A 19,899-nucleotide genomic window follows, 5' to 3' on the forward strand; every position below is an offset into this window, starting at 1 on the left:
TCTTGGGCCTCTATAACTATATCTATTGTTTTTATTTTTGTTGTTGTGTGATTTGGATTGATCCCCTCTACCACACGGAACCCCACTAATCTACTGACGGAGCGCAGGAGGTGGCTAACAACAGACCTCCATCCTATGCTAGCTTGCTACCGATGCCCTGGCTAGCTGTCTAAATCACCAACCAACCTCTCCACTCACCGGACCCTTTTGATCACTCGACTAAGCATGCCTCTCCTTAATGTCAATATGTCTTGTCCATTTCTGTTCTGGTTAGTGTTTATTGACTTATTTCACTGTAGAGCCTCTAGTCCTGCTCACTATACCTTATCCAACCTATTAGTTCCACCACCCACACATGCAATGACATCTCCTGGTTTCAACGATGTTTCTAGAGACAATATCTCTCTCTTCATCACTCAGTACCTAGGTTTACCTCCACTGTATTCACATCCTACCATACATTTGTCTGTACATTATACCTTGATGCTATTTTATCGCCCCCAGAAACCTCCTTTTACTCTATGTTCCAGACGTTCTAGACGACCAATTCTCATAGCTTTTAGCCGTACCCTTATTCTACTCCTCCTATGTTCCTCTGGCGATGTAGAGGTGAATCCAGGCCCTGCAGTGCCTAGCTCCACTCCTATTCCCCAGGCGCTCTCTTTTGACGACTTCTGTAACCGTAATAGCCTTGGTTTCATGCATGTTAACATTAGAAGCCTCCTCCCTAAGTTTGTTCTATTCACTGCTTTAGCACACTCTGCCAACCCGGATGTTCTAGCTGTGTCTGAATCCTGGCTTAGGAAGACCACCAAAAACTCAGACATTTTTATTCCAAACTACAACATTTTCAGACAAGATAGAACTGCCAAAGGGGGCGGTGTTGCAATCTACTGCAAAGATAGCCTGCAGAGTTCTGTCCTACTATCCAGGTCTGTACCCAAACAATTTGAACTTCTACTTTTAAAAATCCACCTCTCTAAAAACAAGTCTCTCACCGTTGCCGCCTGCTATAGACCACCCTCTGCCCCCAGCTGTGCTCTGGACACCATATGTGAACTGATTGCCCCCCATCTATCTTCAGAGTTCGTGCTGCTAGGGTATCCTGGAAGGATATTGATCTCATCCCGTCAGTAGAGGATGCCTGGATATTTTTTTTAAATGCCTTCCTAACCATCTTAAATAAACATGCCCCATTTAAGAAATTTAGAACCAGGAACAGATATAGCCCTTGGTTCTCCCCAGACCTGACTGCCCTTAACCAACACAAAAACATCCTATGGCGTTCTGCATTAGCATCGAACAGCCCCCGTGATATGCAGCTGTTCAGGGAAGCTAGAAATCATTATACACAGGCAGTTAGAAAAGCCAAGGCTAGCTTTTTCAAGCAGAAATTTGCTTCCTGCAACACTAACTCAAAAAAGTTCTGGGACACTGTAAAGTCCATGGAGAATAAGAACACCTCCTCCCAGCTGCCCACTGCACTGAAGATAGGAAACACTGTCACCACTGATAAATCCACCATAATTGAGAATTTCAATAAGCATTTTTCTACGGCTGGCCATGCTTTCCACCTGGCTACTCCTACCCCGGACAACAGCACTGCACCCCCAACAGCAACTCGCCCAAGCCTTCCCCATTTCTCCTTCTCCCAAATCCATTCAGCTGATGTTCTGAAAGAGCTGCAAAATCTGGACCCCTACAAATCAGCCGGGCTAGACAATCTGGACCCTTTCTTTCTAAAATTATCTGCCGAAATTGTTGCCACCCCTATTACTAGCCTGTTCAACCTCTCTTTCGTGTCGTCTGAGATTCCCAAAGATTGGAAAGCAGCTGCGGTCATCCCCCTCTTCAAAGGGGGGGACACTCTTGACCCAAACTGCTACAGACCTATATCTATCCTACCGTGCCTTTCTAAGGTCTTCGAAAGCCAAGTCAACAAACAGATTACCGACCATTTCGAATCTCACCATACCTTCTCTGCTATGCAATCCGGTTTCAGAGCTGGTCATGGGTGCACCTCAGCCACGTTCAAGGTCCTAAACGATATCTTAACCGCCATCGATAAGAAACATTACTGTGCAGCCGTATTCATTGATCTGGCCAAGGCTTTCGACTCTGTCAATCACCATATCCTCATCGGCAGACTCGACAGCCTTGGTTTCTCAAATGATTGCCTCGCCTGGTTCACCAACTACTTCTCTGATAGAGTTCAGTGTGTCAAATCGGAGGGTCTGCTGTCCGGACCTCTGGCAGTCTCTATGGGGGTGCCACAGGGTTCAATTCTTGGACCGACTCTCTTCTCTGTATACATCAATGAGGTCGCTCTTGCTGCTGGTGAGTCCCTGATCCACCTCTACGCAGACGACACCATTCTGTATACTTCCGGCCCTTCTTTGGACACTGTGTTAACAACCCTCCAGGCAAGCTTCAATGCCATACAACTCTCCTTCCGTGGCCTCCAATTGCTCTTAAATACAAGTAAAACTAAATGCATGCTCTTCAACCGATCACTACCTGCACCTACCCGCCTGTCCAACATCACTACTCTGGACGGCTCTGACTTAGAATACGTGGACAACTACAAATACTTAGGTGTCTGGTTAGACTGTAAACTCTCCTTCCAGACCCATATCAAACATCTCCAATCCAAAGTTAAATCTAGAATTGGCTTCCTATTTCGCAACAAAGCATCCTTCACTCATGCTGCCAAACATACCCTTGTAAAACTGACCATCCTACCAATCCTCGACTTTGGCGATGTCATTTACAAAATAGCCTCCAATACCCTACTCAACAAATTGGATGCAGTCTATCACAGTGCAATCCGTTTTATCACCAAAGCCCCATATACTACCCACCATTGCGACCTGTACGCTCTCGTTGGCTGGCCCTCGCTTCATACTCGTCGCCAAACCCACTGGCTCCATGTCATTTTCAAGACCCTGCTAGGTAAAGTCCCCCCTTATCTCAGCTCGCTGGTCACCATAGCATCTCCCACCTGTAGCACACGCTCCAGCAGGTATATCTCTCTAGTCACCCCCAAAACCAATTCTTTCTTTGGCCGCCTCTCCTTCCAGTTCTCTGCTGCCAATGACTGGAACGAACTACAAAAATCTCTGAAACTGGAATCTGTCAGAGCAGCTCACAGATTACTGCACCTGTACATAGCCCACCTATAATTGAGCCCAAACAACTACCTCTTTCCCAACTGTATTTAATTTTAATTTATTTATTTATTTTGCTCCTTTGCACCCCATTATTTTTTATTTCTACTTTGCACATTCTTCCATTGCAAAACTACCATTCCAGTATTTTACTTGCTATATTGTATTTACTTTGCCATCATGTTCTTTTTTGCCTTTACCCTCCCTTCTCACCTCATTTGCTCACATTGTATATAGACTTGTTTATACTGCATTATTGACTGTATGTTTGTTTTTACTCCATGTGTAACTCTGTGTCGTTTTATCTGTCGAACTGCTTTGCTTTATCTTGGCCAGGTCGCAATTGTAAATGAGAACTTGTTCTCAACTTGCCTACCTGGTTAAATAAAGGTAAAAAAAATAAATAAATAAAAGATGCACGGTATGCATGTGTGAGAGAATGTGTGTGTGTACGTGATTTTGAACATATCTACATCTGAGTCATTTGTCTGACAAATAGATTTCCAGGGACAGGAGAGAGAGAGAGAGATAGAGACAGATAGAAAGAGTGAGACACATATTGAGATAGACAGAGATAGAGAGAGCAAGCAAGAGGGAGAGAGAGAGAGAGAGAGAGAGAGAGAGAGAGAGAGAGAGAGAGAGAGAGAGAGAGAGAGAGAGAGAGAGAGAGAGAGAGAGAGAGAGAGAGAGAGAGAGAGAGAGAGAGAGAGAGAGAGAGAGAGAGAGAGAGAGAGAGAGAGAGAGAGAGAGAGAGAGAGAGAGAGAGAGAGAGAGAGAGAGAGAGAGAGAGAGAGAGAGAGACACATATTGAGATAGACAGAGATAGAGAGAGCAAGCAAGAGGGAGAGGCAGTTATGATGTTTCCCATGTAAAGCAGTGTTTTGTGTGTTCTCATAATGCCTCACTATGGGTTACAATGACTCAATGTGCTGTACATTATCTTCCTCACACAAACACAAAGTGATGTCTGTCTGTTGGGCGACCCTCTCTCTGAGTGCCCTAGTGCCTGTATTGAATAGTGTTGCTGTCCTTGCTGTAATGGTGACCAGATAGAGGAGACAGTGAAGGGGAAGGAAGCAGAGCAGCTGTGTGTGTAAGGAGCCGTTAGGAGACAAGGACGTAATACACACACACACAGTAATGTAACTGTTGCCTTAGATGAAAGTATCCCCAATGCCTGTCAATCAAAGGACATCTCAGGAAACAGCTCTGTGAAAGTGCTCTGTTGTGTGTGTGTGTGTGTGTGTGTGTGTGTGTGTGTGTGTGTGTGTGTGTGTGTGTGTGTGTGTGTGTGTGTGTGTGTGTGTGTGTGTGTGTGTGTGTGTACTATGTTCGTGTGTGAGAGAGAATAGAAAGATAGACAGAGTGAGCCGTCTGTTTTGCATATGGGTTAGCCATTCTGGTTAGCCACAGTCACCTCTCTATGTCACCACAGTCTGTCTATTACTGCTGATACACACAGAACTGCTTTACCCACAGCTTTCCTACCACAGAGTGTTAGGGCTCTATTAGCCACAGCTTTACTACCACAGCACCACAGAGTGTTAGGGCTCTATTACCTACAGCTTTACTACCACAGCACCACAGAGTGTTAGGGCTCTATTACCTACAGCTTTACTACCACAGCACCACAGAGTGTTAGGGTTCTATTACCTACAGCTTTACTACCACAGCACCACAGAGTGTTAGGGCTCTATTACCTACAGCTTTACTACCACAGCACCACAGAGTGTTAGGGCACTATTAGCCAGAGCTTTACTACCACAGAGTGTTAGGACTCTATTACCTACAGCTTTACTACCACAGCACCACAGAGTGTTAGGGTTCTATTACCTACAGCTTTACTACCACAGCACCACAGAGTGTTAGGGCTCTATTACCTACAGCTTTACTACCACAGCACCACAGAGTGTTAGGGCACTATTAGCCAGAGCTTTACTACCACAGAGTGTTAGGGCTCTATTACCTACAGCTTTGCTACCACAGAGTGTTAGGCCCTCCATTAGCCAGAGCTTTACTACCACAGAGTGTTAGGGCTCTATTACCTACAACTTTACTACCACAGCACCACAGAGAGTTAGGACTCTATTAGCCACAGCTTTACTACCACAGCACCACAGAGTGTTAGGGCTCTATTATCCACAGCTTTACTACCACAGCACCACAGATTGTTAGGGCTCTATTACCTACAGCTTTACTACCACAGAGTGTTAGGACTCCATTAGCCAGAGCTTTACTACCACAGCACCACAGAGTGTTAGGGCTCTATTACCTACAGCTTTACTACCACAGAATGTTAGGACTCTATTACCTACAGCTTTACTACCACAGCACCACAGAGTGTTAGGACTCTATTAGCCAGAGCTTTACTACCACAGCACCACAGAGTGTTAGGACTCTATTACCTACAGCTTTACTACCACAGCACCACAGAGTGTTAGGGCACTATTACCTACAGCTTTACTACCACAGAGTGTTAGGACTCTATTACCTACAGCTTTACTACCACAGCACCACAGAGTGTTAGGACTCTATTACCTACAGCTTTACTACCCCAGCACCACAGAGTGTTAGGACTCTATTAGCCACAGCTTTACTACCACAGAGTGTTAGGACTCTATTAGCCACAGCTTTACTACCACAGAGTGTTAGGACTCTATTAGCCACAGCTTTACTACCACAGTACCACAGAGTGTTAGGACTCTATTACCTACAGCTTTACTACCACAGCACCACAGAGTGTTAGGACTCTATTAAACAGAGCTTGACTACCACAGAGTGTTAGGACTCTATTACCTACAGCTTTACTACCACAGCACCACAGAGTGTTAGGACTCTATTAGCCACAGCTTTACTACCACAGCACCACAGAGTGTTAGGACTCTATTACCTACAGCTTTACTACCACAGCACCACAGAGTGTTAGGACTTTATTAGACAGAGCTTGACTACCACAGAGTGTTAGGACTCTATTACCTACAGCTTTACTACCACAGCACCACAGAGTGTTAGGACTCTATTAGACAGAGCTTGACTACCACAGAGTGTTAGGACTCTATTACCTACAGCTTTACTACCACAGCACCACAGAGTGTTAGGACTCTATTAGCCACAGCTTTACTACCACAGCACCACAGATAGTTAGGACTCTATTAGCCAGAGCTTTACTACCACAGAGTGTTAGGACTCTATTACCTACAGCTTTACTACCACAGCACCACAGAGAGTTGGGGTTTTATTCAATCTGGATCGCTGAAGCCTTACAGACTGGCCAATAGAAATGTGAAGGGAATTTACCATATGCAGCGTTTACCATGAATGCTGTCGCTGCTAATGCCGGAACATTTCCTTTAAATTTCTATCATGCTGTAACACAGAACTTCCGTGATACGCATTGAATAAAGACCCTAGTGTGCTTGTGTGTGTGTGTGTGTGTGCGTGCGTGCGTGTGTGCGTGTGTGTGCGTGCGCGTGTGTGTGTGTGAGAGAGAGAGAGAGAAAAACAGAGAGAGTTAATGTGAGTGTACAGACAGACTGACGGATACCGTTATTTTTCACCCCTCACACCATAATGTCTGGCAACAGGAAGAGAGAGGAGGAGAGAGGAGGAGGTAGAGGAGGAGGGAGATAGAGAGGGGGGAGAGAGGAGGAGGGAGAGGAGGAGGGGGAGAGAGGAGGAGGGTAAAGTCTGACTGCATCTCTACTTATCAGCCCCACCAAACACACTCTGTGGTTTCCCACCACACTTGCACCAACCTCCCATCCAAATATTTCACAGTGAACTATTTTCAACAGCAATAACTGCAGAGAGAGTTTATCCTTGCCACTGTCACCTTTGCTTGGCTTTCTATTACAAAGGCATCAGTAAGAAGTGCTCTGTTTTAAATAGACTCAATTCCTCTGTTTCATATAGATTCATACCTGTTTTCATATAGACTCAACCCCTCTGTTTTCATATAGATTCATACCTGTTTTATATAGACTCAACCCCTCTGTTTTCATATAGATTCATACCTGTTTTCATATAGACTCAATCCCTCTGTTTTATATAGACCCACACCTGTTTTATAAAGTGTCAACCCAGAGCTGTCAGTCTGCATGGAGCAGCCAGAGCTGTCAGTCTGCATGGAGCAGCCAGAGCTGTTAGTCTACATGGAGCAGCCAGAGCTGTCAGTCTGCATGAAGCAGCTCGAGCTGCCAGTCTGTATTTGGTCAGACCAGGGTGTGGCATGGGGTTTTTGTATTGGGGTGTGTTTTGTCTTGGGGTTTTGGTGTTGGTATTGGGATTGTAGCTTAGTGGGGTATCTAGCTAAGTCTATGGCTGTCTGGAGTGGTTCTCAATCAGAGGCAGGTGTTTATCGTTGTCTCTGATTGGGAACCATATTTAGGCAGCCATATTCTTTGAGTTGGTCGTGGGTGATTGTCCTTAGTGTCCTCTGTGTCAGTTTGCACCAGTTTAGGCTGTTTCGGTTTTCACATTACGTTTATTGTTTTTTTGTATATTCGTGTTTACGTTGTTTAATAAACATGGATTGCAATAGTCACACTGCATTTTGGTCCGACTATCCTTCACACCTAGAAAACCGTTACAGAGTCAACCCCTCTGTTTTAAATATATTAAATTCCTCTGTTTTATATAGACTCATACCTGTTTTATATAGACTCATACCTGTTTTATATAGACTCATACCTGTTTTATAAAGAGTCAACCCCTCTGTTTTAAATATATTAAATTCCTCTGTTTTATATAGACTCATACCTGTTTTATATAGACTCATACCTGTTTTATATAGACTCATACCTGTTTTATAAAGACTCATACCTGTTTTATAAAGAGTCAACCCCTCTGTTTTAAATATATTAAATTCCTCTGTTTTATATAGACTCATACCTGTTTTATATAGACTCATACCTGTTTTATAAAGACTCATACCTGTTTTATAAAGAGTCAACCCCTCTGTTTTAAATATATTAAATTCCTCTGTTTTATATAGACTCATACCTGTTTTATATAGACTCATACTTGTTTTACATAGACTCATACTTGTTTTACATAGACTCATACTTGTTTTATATAGACTCATACTTGTTTTATAAAGAGTCAACCCCTCTGTTTTAAATATATTAAATTCCTCTGTTTTATATAGACTCACACCTGTTTTATATAGACTCATACTTGTTTTACATAGACTCATACTTGTTTTATATAGACTCATACTTGTTTTACATAGACTCATACTTGTTTTATATAGACTCATACTTGTTTTATAAAGAGTCAACCCCTCTGTTTTAAATAGACTCAATCCCTCTGTTTTATATAGACTCATACCTGTTTTATATAGACTCATACTTATTTTATATAGACTCATACTTGTTTTATAAAGAGTCAATCCCTCTGTTTTATATAGACTCATACCTGTTTTATAAAGAGTCAGCCCCTCTGTTTTAAATAGATTAAATTCCTCTGTTTTATATAGACTCATACCTGTTTTATATAGACTCATACTTGTTTTATAAAGAGTCAACCCCTCTGTTTTATATAGACTCATACTTGTTTTATATAGACTCATACTTGTTTTATAAAGAGTCAACCCCTCTGTTTTAAATAGACTCAATCCCTCTGTTTTATATAGACTCATACTTGTTTTATAAAGAGTCAACCCCTCTGTTTTATATAGACTCAATCCCTCTGTTTTATATAGACTCATACCTGTTTTATATAGACTCATACTTGTTTTATATAGACTCATACTTGTTTTATATAGGCTCATACTTGTTTTATAAAGAGTCAACCCCTCTGTTTTAAATAGACTCAATCCCTCTGTTTTATATAGACTCATACCTGTTTTATATAGACTCATACCTGTTTTATATAGACTCATACTTATTTTATATAGACTCATACTTGTTTTATAAAGAGTCAACCCCTCTGTTTTATATAGACTCATACCTGTTTTATAAAGAGTCAGCCCCTCTGTTTTAAATATATTAAATTCCTCTGTTTTATATAGACTCATACCTGTTTTATATAGACTCATACCTGTTTTATATAGACTCATACTTGTTTTACATAGACTCATACTTGTTTTATATAGACTCATACTTGTTTTATATAGACTCATACCTGTTTTATATAGACTCAATCCCTCTGTTTTATATAGACTCATACTTGTTTTATAAAGAGTCAACCCCTCTGTTTTATATAGACTCATACCTGTTTTATAAAGAGTCAGCCCCTCTGTTTTAAATATATTAAATTCCTCTGTTTTATATAGACTCATACCTGTTTTATATAGACTCATACCTGTTTTATATAGACTCATACTTGTTTTACATAGACTCATACTTGTTTTATATAGACTCATACTTGTTTTATATAGACTCAATCCCTCTGTTTTACATAGACTCATACTTGTTTTATATAGACTCATACTTGTTTTATATAGACTCATACCTGTTTTATATAGACTCAATCCCTCTGTTTTATATAGACCTAAACCCTCTGTTTTATATAGACTCAACCCCTCTGTTTCACATAGACTCAACCCCTCTGTTTTATATAGACTCAACCCCTCTGTTTCACATAGACTCAACCCCTCTGTTTTATATAGACTCAACCCCTCTGTTTTATATAGACTCATACCTGTTTTATATAGACCCAATCCCTCTGTTTTATATAGACTCAACCCCTCTGTTTCATATAGACTCATACCTGTTTTATATAGACTGAACCCCTCTGTTTTATATAGACTGAACCCCCTTGTTTTAAATGGAATCAATTCCTCTGTTTCATAGACTCAGTCCCTCTGTTTTATATAGACTCAGTCCCTCTGTTTCACATAGACTCAATCCCTCTGTTTTATATAGACTGAACCCCTCTGTTTCATATAGACTCAGTCCCTCTGTTTCATATAGACTCAATCCCTCTGTGTCATATAGACTCAATCCCTCTGTTTCATATAGACTCACACATTCTGTTTCATATAGACTCAATCCCTCTGTTTCATATAGACTCAATCCCTCTGTTTCATATAGACTCAATCCCTCTGTTTCATATAAACTCACACATTCTGTTTCATATAGACTCAGTTCCTCTGTTTCATATAGACTCAAGCCTTTTGTTCCATGCAGGCTCAAGTCTTCTGTGTAAAGTACTTAAGTAAAAATACTTTAAAGTACTACTTAAGTAGTTTTTGGGGGAATCTGTACTTTACTATTTATATTTTTGACAACTTTTACTTTTCCTTCACTACATTCCCAAAGAAAATAATGTACTTTTTACTCCATACATTTTCCCTGACACCCAAAAGTACTCGTTACATTTTGACAGGAAAATTGTCCAATTCACACACTTATCAAGAGAACATCCCTGGTCATCACTACTGCCTCTGATCTGGAGGACTCACTAAACAGAGAACATCCCTGGTCATCCCTACTGCCTCTGATCTGGAGGACTCACTAAACACAAATACTTTGTTTGTAAATGATGTCTGAGTGTTGAAGTGTGCCCCTGGCTATCCGTCAATAAAAATAAAAATATACAATTGTGCCGAGTTTGACATGGTTTTACTTTTACTTTGATACTTAAGTACATTTGAAACCAAACACTTTCAGACTTTTACTCGAGTAGTATTTTACTGGGTGACTCACTTTTACTTGAGTCATTTAAGGTATCTTTACTTTTACTCAACTATGACAGTTGGGAACTTTGTCCACCACTGGACTCAATCCCTCTATTTCTTCTTTTCTTCTGTCTACTACAGGACCGTGTCTATCGGATAGCTTCTACTAGTAATGGCTCCATGTTCATCTCTGCACACACACACACGCACACGCACACGCACGCACGCACGCACGCACGCACGCACGCACGCGCACACACACACACACACACACACACACACACACACACACACACACACACACACACACACACACACACACACACACACACACACACACACACACACACACACACCAATCTGACCAGGTGCCTGTCCCTAAGTCTCTTCCATCAGACAGCACAGCAGAGGTAAGGGCACCAAGTTCATCTCTGCTCCGGTGTCTTAATGTACCCTTGTCCAGCGAGAGAGGCAGTGGTCAATACCTTGGCCTGGACACTGACGCTCGATAGTGGACGGTCTGTCTCTCTGTCTGTTTGTCCAGAACTGCTCAATAACCCTGCCTCCAGCCACAGTCCCAAGACCATAGATACTGTAGGACTCAGGCGGACTCTGTGGAGAACCATTCTATCAATACCTTTACTGCAGCTGTTTGCATATCTATTGCAATCAATACAACGGTAGCGATCCCTGATTGGTGGGTATTTGGTTCCATTTCCATGACTCCACAGGCAGATTTTTTCAAATTGAAAAACAGAGGGCTCTGCTTCGGTCGGTCTGGCCAAACACATAGAGCCATGGCTGGGTCTCTAGGCCTGGGGAAGTGGTAACCCAGCAGGACTGTACAGGGACCAGTTCTGTAGAGGGACTCTACTAGAAACACAGAGACCCATTGGGGGCCACAGGGACAGGACACTCAATAGAGACACACAAACACAGAGACCCATTGGGGGCCACAGGGACAGGACATTCAATAGAGACACACAAACACAGACATGCAAAGTACATGGCCTCACACCTACGATTTCACACACGCATGCTAAAACACATAATGAGTAAATAAGCACGAGAAGGAAGGGGGGCTCTGTTTGCCCTTTTCAAGGGACAAGGTTCAATCCCATCCACCCCCCTACATCCCTCGCCTCCCCCTCAAACACATCTCTCTTAGAACCCAGCATATCTGGCCTGCCTCTCTCCATCACCCATGTCCTCTCTGCCACCCCTCTCTCCATGTGCCCCCATACACACACCTGCCATAACAGAGAGATGTATGGGTGTGTGTGTATTATTGGGTGTGTCTCTATGCTTTTGAGACAGAGCATGAAATGTACTGTGCTGCACTGTGTGCGTGTGTGTGTGCGTGTGTGTGTGCGTGTGTGTGTGGGTGTGTGTGAGAGCATCCCCTGTATGCGTGAATCAGTATGTAGCAGACCCCAGCTCTCCTCTCGCTCTGTTTCCTCCTGCTGGTCCTGGAGAACCCTGATAACCACAATCAGGCCTGGACAGACCCCTCGCCGAGGTGTGTGAGAGAGTATGAGTGAGTGTGTGTGTGTATCAGGGCCTGGCAGGCAGGTCGCGGGCCGAGAGACCCAGAGAGAAGCCAGGGTCAAGGCGTAAATCGCCCCTCGGTTGGGTGACAGAAAAGCAGCAAAACAACCTTCAAAACTACGAGTTTGATCCACATAGAGAAATATGGTGCATGAACAAGTGGGAAAGGAGGGAGGACGGAGAGACGGAATGGATGGAGAGGCGAGGCAAGTGGAAGTAGGCAGAACGTAAATTTAGTCCCAAGTTGGGTGACATAAAAACTGAAAAACAAGTTGAGTTATGGTGTGAGAATGAATGGAGAGGAGAAGAGGAGGAGAGAGAGAGAGGAAGGTCAAAGGTCAGGCTGAAATGAGGAGCGACGTTAAGAACATCGAGTACCAGGTTTTGGTGTTTGTGTGAGTAGGGAACGGAGTAGGAACCGAAAGTTGGGACTTTTAGTGAAGTCTGGAGAGAGAAGTTTATCTGTCCGTCTCCATAGAACACGTTTGATCTTTCAGGACAAAACCTTGATGGTGTGAGACTGAGACAAGAGAGAGATTAGACTGAAGTCTAACTGACCCCACAGTAATTACACACACACACACACACACACACACACACACACACACACACACACACACACACACACACACACACACACACACACACACACACACACACACACACACACACACATACACACACACACACACACACACACGCACACACACTCACAAATACAAACAATACAAACACACACGCAAACAAACTATGGTATAAATACCATAGTATTTACTGTAGTATTTACAGTTAACTATAGTTTAAATACTGTATTAAAAGAAAATTGTAGTACATACTATAGTAATTCATGTAGTGTTTATGCAGTTTCTGGTGTAATGTAGTATTTACTATGGTGTTTTTGTTTTATTATCTTTGACATAGAAGTGGAAGCTTTCTCCTTCAGGAAACCTACTGGAGAAATACTAAAAGAGCACATTTTCCATAACCGGTAGTATTTTCATGTGGGTATACACACACACACACACACACACACACACACACACACACACACACACACACACACACACACACACACACACACACACACACACACACACACGCAAACACACACACCAGGGAGATCGCTCAAGATTGACATCAGAATTGGATGTCTATCCATGTCCGGAGGACGTTGGGAAATTCCTTCAAAACCGGCCACTAGGGGCAGCAGTGAGCTCTATTCTCATTAAGTTTTGCCAGGGCCTTGTGGATGGGGGATGATGGATGGGCGCAATCCCATGACTCTGGATCAGAAGGTTGTGTGTTCCATTCAAGTCGTGGACAGTCTTTTTCTATTTTTAGTTTGAACCCTATCCCAAACCTTAACTCTTACTGTAACCATTCAGAATGAGAGCCTAAACCTAACCCTTAACTTCCACATTTGACCTTTGGAGAAATGGAACGATACAGAGTAGCAGGAGAAACAAAAACACTTTTAAATTCTGCAGTGAGACTGTGAGAGTTTGTTGCACACACACACACACACACACACACACACACACACACACACACACACACACACACACGCACACACACGCACACACACACACACACACACACACACGCACGCACACACACACACACACACACACACACACACACACACACACACACACACACACACACACACACACACACACACACACACACACACACAGAGAGTAAGACAGAGAAAGACACACACAAGTAAAAACAAATACCACAACCACAACACACTGGTGGGAATCACTGGATGTTTCATTGTCTTTTCACATCTCTGTCTGAGAAAGTTATCACACACACTTGTTCCTGTGTGTGAACCTGCATCGGGCCCTGCAGATACACTTCCTGTGCTAACTGACAACTTCTACACAGAGAAGTTTAGCACACACACACACACACACACACACAAAGGCAACTGGAAACTCAGGATCCCATCTCAAGCTCTTTCTCAGAAATAGACTACAACAAAGTGGCTGCTCACTCAGTTACCTGCCTTGACGCCATGTTGATGTCAGAGCTAACTTTTCCTCAGCTAACAGAGATGTTTTGGGCCATAAGGCAAGAGCTTGTCAACTCCTTTTCTCTCACCCATCTGGTTCTTTGTCACCCACTGTCTCTACTGTTTCTAATTTCCGTAGAGGAGGTAGATATAGGACATATGCTCTCGATCACTAACTGCTCTGAGGAGAAAACAGAAGTGAGCCGAGGTGAGGTGAGCTCCAAACAGGAACGAGGATAACAGAAAAAAGAAAGTCACAAATGCAAGTTTCTAAAATCAAATCTAAAATCAAATTTTTACCCACTGATGATCCAAAAAGCCACACACACACACACCACACACACACACACTCTACGTGGGACAGCTGCAGTGTCTGGAATGGTGAGTGTTGACTTACACAGCAGGCAGGAATGCATCTTCTCTCCTCCCTCCTCTCTCCTCCCTCTCCCTTCCCCCCCTCTCCCTTCCCCTCCTCTCTCTTCTCCTCACTTCTCAATATTTTTTGACTCAACACAATTACAAAGCCCCCCAACACTGATACACACAGTCGACACCATAAACCGCACATCTCGAATATAGTTCACGGTACAGGAGTGGTTCATGTGGTTCTTTGTGGTAAAGAGTTGGTGCCCATCAAGCTTACCCAGAGATCAGCTGCAACAGTAGAGAGTGCTGTGTGGTAGAGACGTTCCAATAGTCTGAGGGGTGTGTTGTATTACAGCTCATAGGCTCACCAGATAAAACAGCCTACTAGCCCTCAGATCTGTGGTTTTCAGATCCAGCCACATGATGTAAAAACTACAGTACAATAGCAACCAGTGGTGAGGGTTTGGCTGGCAGGGATGTCCTTGTCTCGTCGCGCACTAGCGACTCCTGTGGTGGGCCGGGCGTGGTGTACGCTGACCAGGTCGCCAGGTGTACGGTGTTTCCTCCAACACATTGGTGCGGCTGGCTTCCGGGTTGGATGGGCACTGTGTTAAGAAGCAGTGCGGTTTGGTTGGGTTGTGTTTCGAAAGGACGCACGGCTCTCGACCTTCGCCTCTCCCGAGTCCGTACGGGAGTTGCAGCGATGAGACAAGATAGTAACTACTACCAATTGGATACCATGAAATTGGGGAGAAAAAAGGGGGTATATATTTTTTTATAGCAACCAGAACTACAATACCCATACACACATCTAGTGTACGTCTGCACTCACCCCTGATGAAGCATGGCTGGTAGGATGACATGGATTCAAAGATGCTGTTTGATGCCATGGCAACGCCCCCGGTAAACGTCCTAGCAACGCTACCGCACTTCTGGAACACACGGTCCTCTGCTATGTCCAGTTCTCCGATGTTCTCGTCCGTTCCTCCTTCCTCTTCTTCTTGATTTGGATGTGTGTGTGGGGGGGGGGGATTTCAAAACTGATTCCTGACATGCAAACACACACAGGCCACAGGGTCAGAGGGAGTCAGTTAAAGTTCTCTCACCCACAGATCAACATCAATACAGACATCATCAATACAGATCAACATCAATACAGACAACATCACAACACTACCGACCACATCTTGATGGAACTGTTTTGTAGAGATGAAAACTGCTTTATGAATGCACAACAAACTCAAAAACACTCCCCATTCCTGACCCCCAGGTCACCCCAGGTTGGTGATGCAGGGTAGGTGCTCTCCTCCTGGGTAAAGAACAGAGCTCAGGGACCCCAAAGCCCTGGATCCCTGAGGGGTTATGGTGGTGGTATGCACCAACTCCTTGAGAGAGAGCTACATTTGTTCCAGCCCAGCAATAACACAGCTGATTCAACCATCCAAGGTCTTGATGAGTAGTTGATCAGCTGAATCAGATGTGTTAGTGCTGAACTGGAACAGAAGCATTACATACACTCTGTAGTTCTCTAGGACCAGGGCTGGTGTCCGCTGAGTGGAGGAGGCTGCGGTTTAAGGGCTCTTACCCTCCAGAGGTGGCCTGATCCTGGGATGAGAGGTGGTGAGGTAGTCTCTCCTTGTGGTTTCAGAGGATCACTAACCTCTGGCTGAGTCACACGCTGTAATCCAACCTAGCCAATCTCTCTCTCTCTCTCTCTCTCTCCTCTCTCTCCTCTCTCTCTCTCTCTCTCTCTCTCTCCTCTCTCCTCTCTCCTCTCTCTCTCTCTCTCTCTCTCTCTCTCTCTTTCACACACACTCCTTACTCTCCCTCCTCTCTTTCTCACTTATCCTCCTTTACTCTTCTCTCTCTTTCACTGTCTTTCTTTATCTGTTTCTAGCTCTTTCTCTCTCCCTCCTCTCACCTCTCTCCGGCGGTGATTGGATTGTAGCCGTCTCCTGTCTGGTCACAGCTCTGGTTTGTGGTCGAGTGGTTGGACCACGGTCGGTCTCTCCAAACCCCAGCGGCGGCTTCAACTGTTCCCCTCGAGGAAAAAAGAGCCAGGGCTCAAGCCCATTGGGCGAGGACGGTCACATGATCCTCAGAGTGAGCGACTCTCTTTTTGTGGCGTTGTTTTGTTTTCGTTTAATCTGGTATTGTGGCTTTACTCAGCCACCCCACCTGCCCTCTGCCTGACCAACTGTTAGCACTGGGGAAGTGGCTGTGGCTACAGTTTAGAGAGAGACAGAGAGAGAGAGAGAGAGAGAGACAGAGAGAGAGAGAGACAGAGAGAGAGAGAGAGAGAGAGAGAGAGAGAGGAGAGAGAGAGAGAGAGAGAGAGAGAGAGAGAGAGGTTAAAGAGAGAGAGGGAGAGAGAGAGAGTGTATGTGCCTGTGTTTGTCTGTGGTTTTTGCAAAAGAGAGAGAGAGAGAGAGAAAGGGTGAGCATGTTTGTATTTAGAAAGAGAGAAAGGTGAGTCACCCACACAAAGCCTACCCATGCAAATCTCTCTCCAGGAGGACACACACCCCTGTGTGTGTTTGTGTGTGTTTGTTTGTGTGACGACTTGGGCACCTGAAGCCTCGCACAATTTACATTCCATCTTTTCATATCACTGTCCCATTTCCTCATGTTGTGACAGGAAAATAAAGAAAGAGTGGGAGAGCAAAAGAGAGGAAGAGAGAGAAGGGAAAAGAGAGGAAGAGAGAGAGGGGAAAAGAGAGGAAGAGAGAGAAGGGAAAAGAGAGGAAGAGAGAGAGGGGAAAAGAGAGGAAGAGAGAGAGGGGAAAAGAGAGGAAGAGAGAGAGGGGAAAGAGAGGAAGAGAGAGAGGGGAAAATAGAGGAAGAGAGAGAGGGGAAAAGAGAGGAAGAGAGAGAGGGGAAAGAGAGGAAGAGAGAGAGGGGAAAAGAGAGGAAGAGAGAGGGCAAAAGGAGAGGAAGAGAGAGAGGGCAAAAGGAGAGGAAGAGAGAGAGGGGGAAAGAGAGGAAGAGAGAGAGGGGAAAAGAGAGGAAGAGAGAGAGGGAGAAAGGAGAGGGAGCAAGTGAAAGAGTTAGATAGCAGGGAAGTAGAGAGAGTGAGAGTGAAAGAAAAGGAGGGGTAAGACAGAGAGAAAGAGAGGGAGGATGTGGCCACAAACGAGTGCAACACTGTTTCCTGGATGTGAAGAGTATTCAACTGTCACCTGATGTAGCACCATTATGATGTGCTTTCTGACAGTTTCAAAATCGACTCCTGTAAGCCATCAAGTAAAGGTAACATAAAACAGCTCTGCGGGTTAACTAAACTACCTACCACTAAACTACCTACCACTAAACTACCTACCACTAAACTACCTACCACTAAACTACCTACCACTAAACTAGAAAAGTTCTATCGACTTCTATGGCCACACCTTGTTCTGGTGGGGGTGAGGTCACCTGTGATAAAAGTCAGTATTGGACGTCCATCCATACCTGAGGACGTCGGGAGATGACCGGGAAACACTAGGAGCAACAGTGAGTGCTGTTACCTTCAAGTTTTGCTGGGGTGTTGTGGACGGGGATGTAAGCATCTGCCGCTGATTCCAAAGGTTGCAAGTTTGAATCCGGCGATAGAAAGTTGTTTTTGATATTTTTGTTTTCAGCCTATCCCAAACCTTAACCCTTACCTTAACCATTAGGAGTTAAAGATTAACCTTAAACACTTTGACATTTGACGTTTGCAACAACTTTGAAATATGAGAAACATGGTTGAACATCTAATTCTGACGTGAGACTGTGAGAGCTAGTTGGATTTATCTGAACACGTGTGTGTATATGTGTTTGTCTGTTGATTTTAATTGTAGGGCTGCGATGTGAGTGTGTGTGTGTTGGGGTTAATAGTAGGGCTGGGATGTGAGTGTGTGTGTGTGTGTGTGCAGGTCAGCGTACACCTGCTCTAATGAATGCTGAAATTACATTGTTTAGGGGGCGGGACCAAATCACCCCCGTCCCCCACACCTGTACCACCATAACTCCAATCTCACCTTAGACACGCCCCTCACAGCCATTCAGCCATCTGGGTTTCAGGGGTGAGAGGGAGGGAAGGGTGAGCGGGTGTGGATGTCATCAGTTGGCTGAGACAGCTGCGTGCCCACCCTCTCTGTCTTAAGTTTAATATCCACACATGCACAGATACAGTATACTTCCTGAAGACTCTGATCCGTCTTCGTCTCAATGTAGTCCGAGCCCAAACGGAAGACTCTGAGACGCGCTGAGGGAACACAGCAGGATTATCATGACCTTTGACCCACTACAGACACAACACAACCTCCAGCTGCAGCTTCCTGGGTCATCTGGAGGTCAGACTGGGTCAGGGGTCAGATGGAGTGGGGTCTTATGTCAGCCAAAGAGTGGGATGAGAGACGGAGATAAGTGGAAGAGATGTAGTGACTATAAAGAGAGAGAATAAGGCAGAAGGAGAAGTAATCAGACGGAGAGAGAGATTTGGAGAAGAGGCGGATGTTTCTGATAGACACAGCTGTCAGTGAGACCTCTCCATACACGCACAACCGCCCATGGCGCTCCCACGACACAGCTTCCACCCCCTGGGCCTGGGACAAAAGTGTGGAGGAGACCCTTTAAAAGTAGTATATAAGATAGTAGGATATACAATACTGTGGGACCACCACATACCTATATAACTATGGGACCCATTAAAACAGCAGAGATTGTGAGTCTAAGGCAGCTACGTACTGCAGTAGTAAATGAAGCTATACTTACAGAAACAATCATCCTGAGAGTAAATCTCTCAGCTCAGCAGGTATACCACAGTAAAGAGGCCCAGCCTGTTGAGCTCATGGAGGTGGGAAAGCAGGGGACTTTCCTGAGCCTGACTCCCAGGCCCGGCCCCTCCCAGCTGGGTTAGGTCTGCTGCAGCACCTCCCTGCCTTCCCCTCCCACAGAACACTGAACAGAGAGAGGGAGGAAAGAGAGGAGGATAGAAAAAAGAGGAAGGGAGGGGAAGGAGACAGAGGAGATATAGGACAGGAGGAGAAGGACAAGGTCAGAGAGAGGGAACAAGAGAGAAAAAGAGAGAGGAGTGTGCTGTCTTGTCTGTCTGAGAGGGACTGGTTACTGACTCACCCACCCACTCACACTGGAAACCTAGCAGGTGCCCTCCCCCGTCTCTCTCTCTCTTTGTCTGTATCTCTCCCCCTATA

General features: G+C 44.4%; 1 protein-coding gene across 3 annotated transcripts in view; it reads right to left on the bottom strand.

Moving 5' to 3' along the window:
* LOC109883367 (runt-related transcription factor 1) overlaps window positions 1–16,889 on the bottom strand; it is a 57,718-nt gene extending 40,829 nt beyond the window's left edge. Inside the window, exons 1-2 of one of the 3 annotated variants that reach the window (XM_031824085.1) lie at window positions 16,308–16,889; window positions 15,555–15,769 (exon numbers count right to left, since the gene is read on the bottom strand). In XM_031824085.1, the coding sequence (XP_031679945.1) occupies window positions 15,555–15,612 (58 nt within the window). In that variant the 5' untranslated portion in view covers window positions 15,613–15,769; window positions 16,308–16,889. The remainder of the gene's footprint in view (window positions 1–15,554; window positions 15,770–16,307) is intronic. The other 2 variants (XM_031824083.1, XM_031824082.1) reach the window with 2 other exon arrangements.
* Between the last annotated feature and the right edge of the window lie 3,010 nt (window positions 16,890–19,899).

Source organism: Oncorhynchus kisutch, linkage group LG5 (assembly GCF_002021735.2).
Source record: "Oncorhynchus kisutch isolate 150728-3 linkage group LG5, Okis_V2, whole genome shotgun sequence".
Taxonomy (NCBI): domain Eukaryota; kingdom Metazoa; phylum Chordata; class Actinopteri; order Salmoniformes; family Salmonidae; genus Oncorhynchus; species Oncorhynchus kisutch.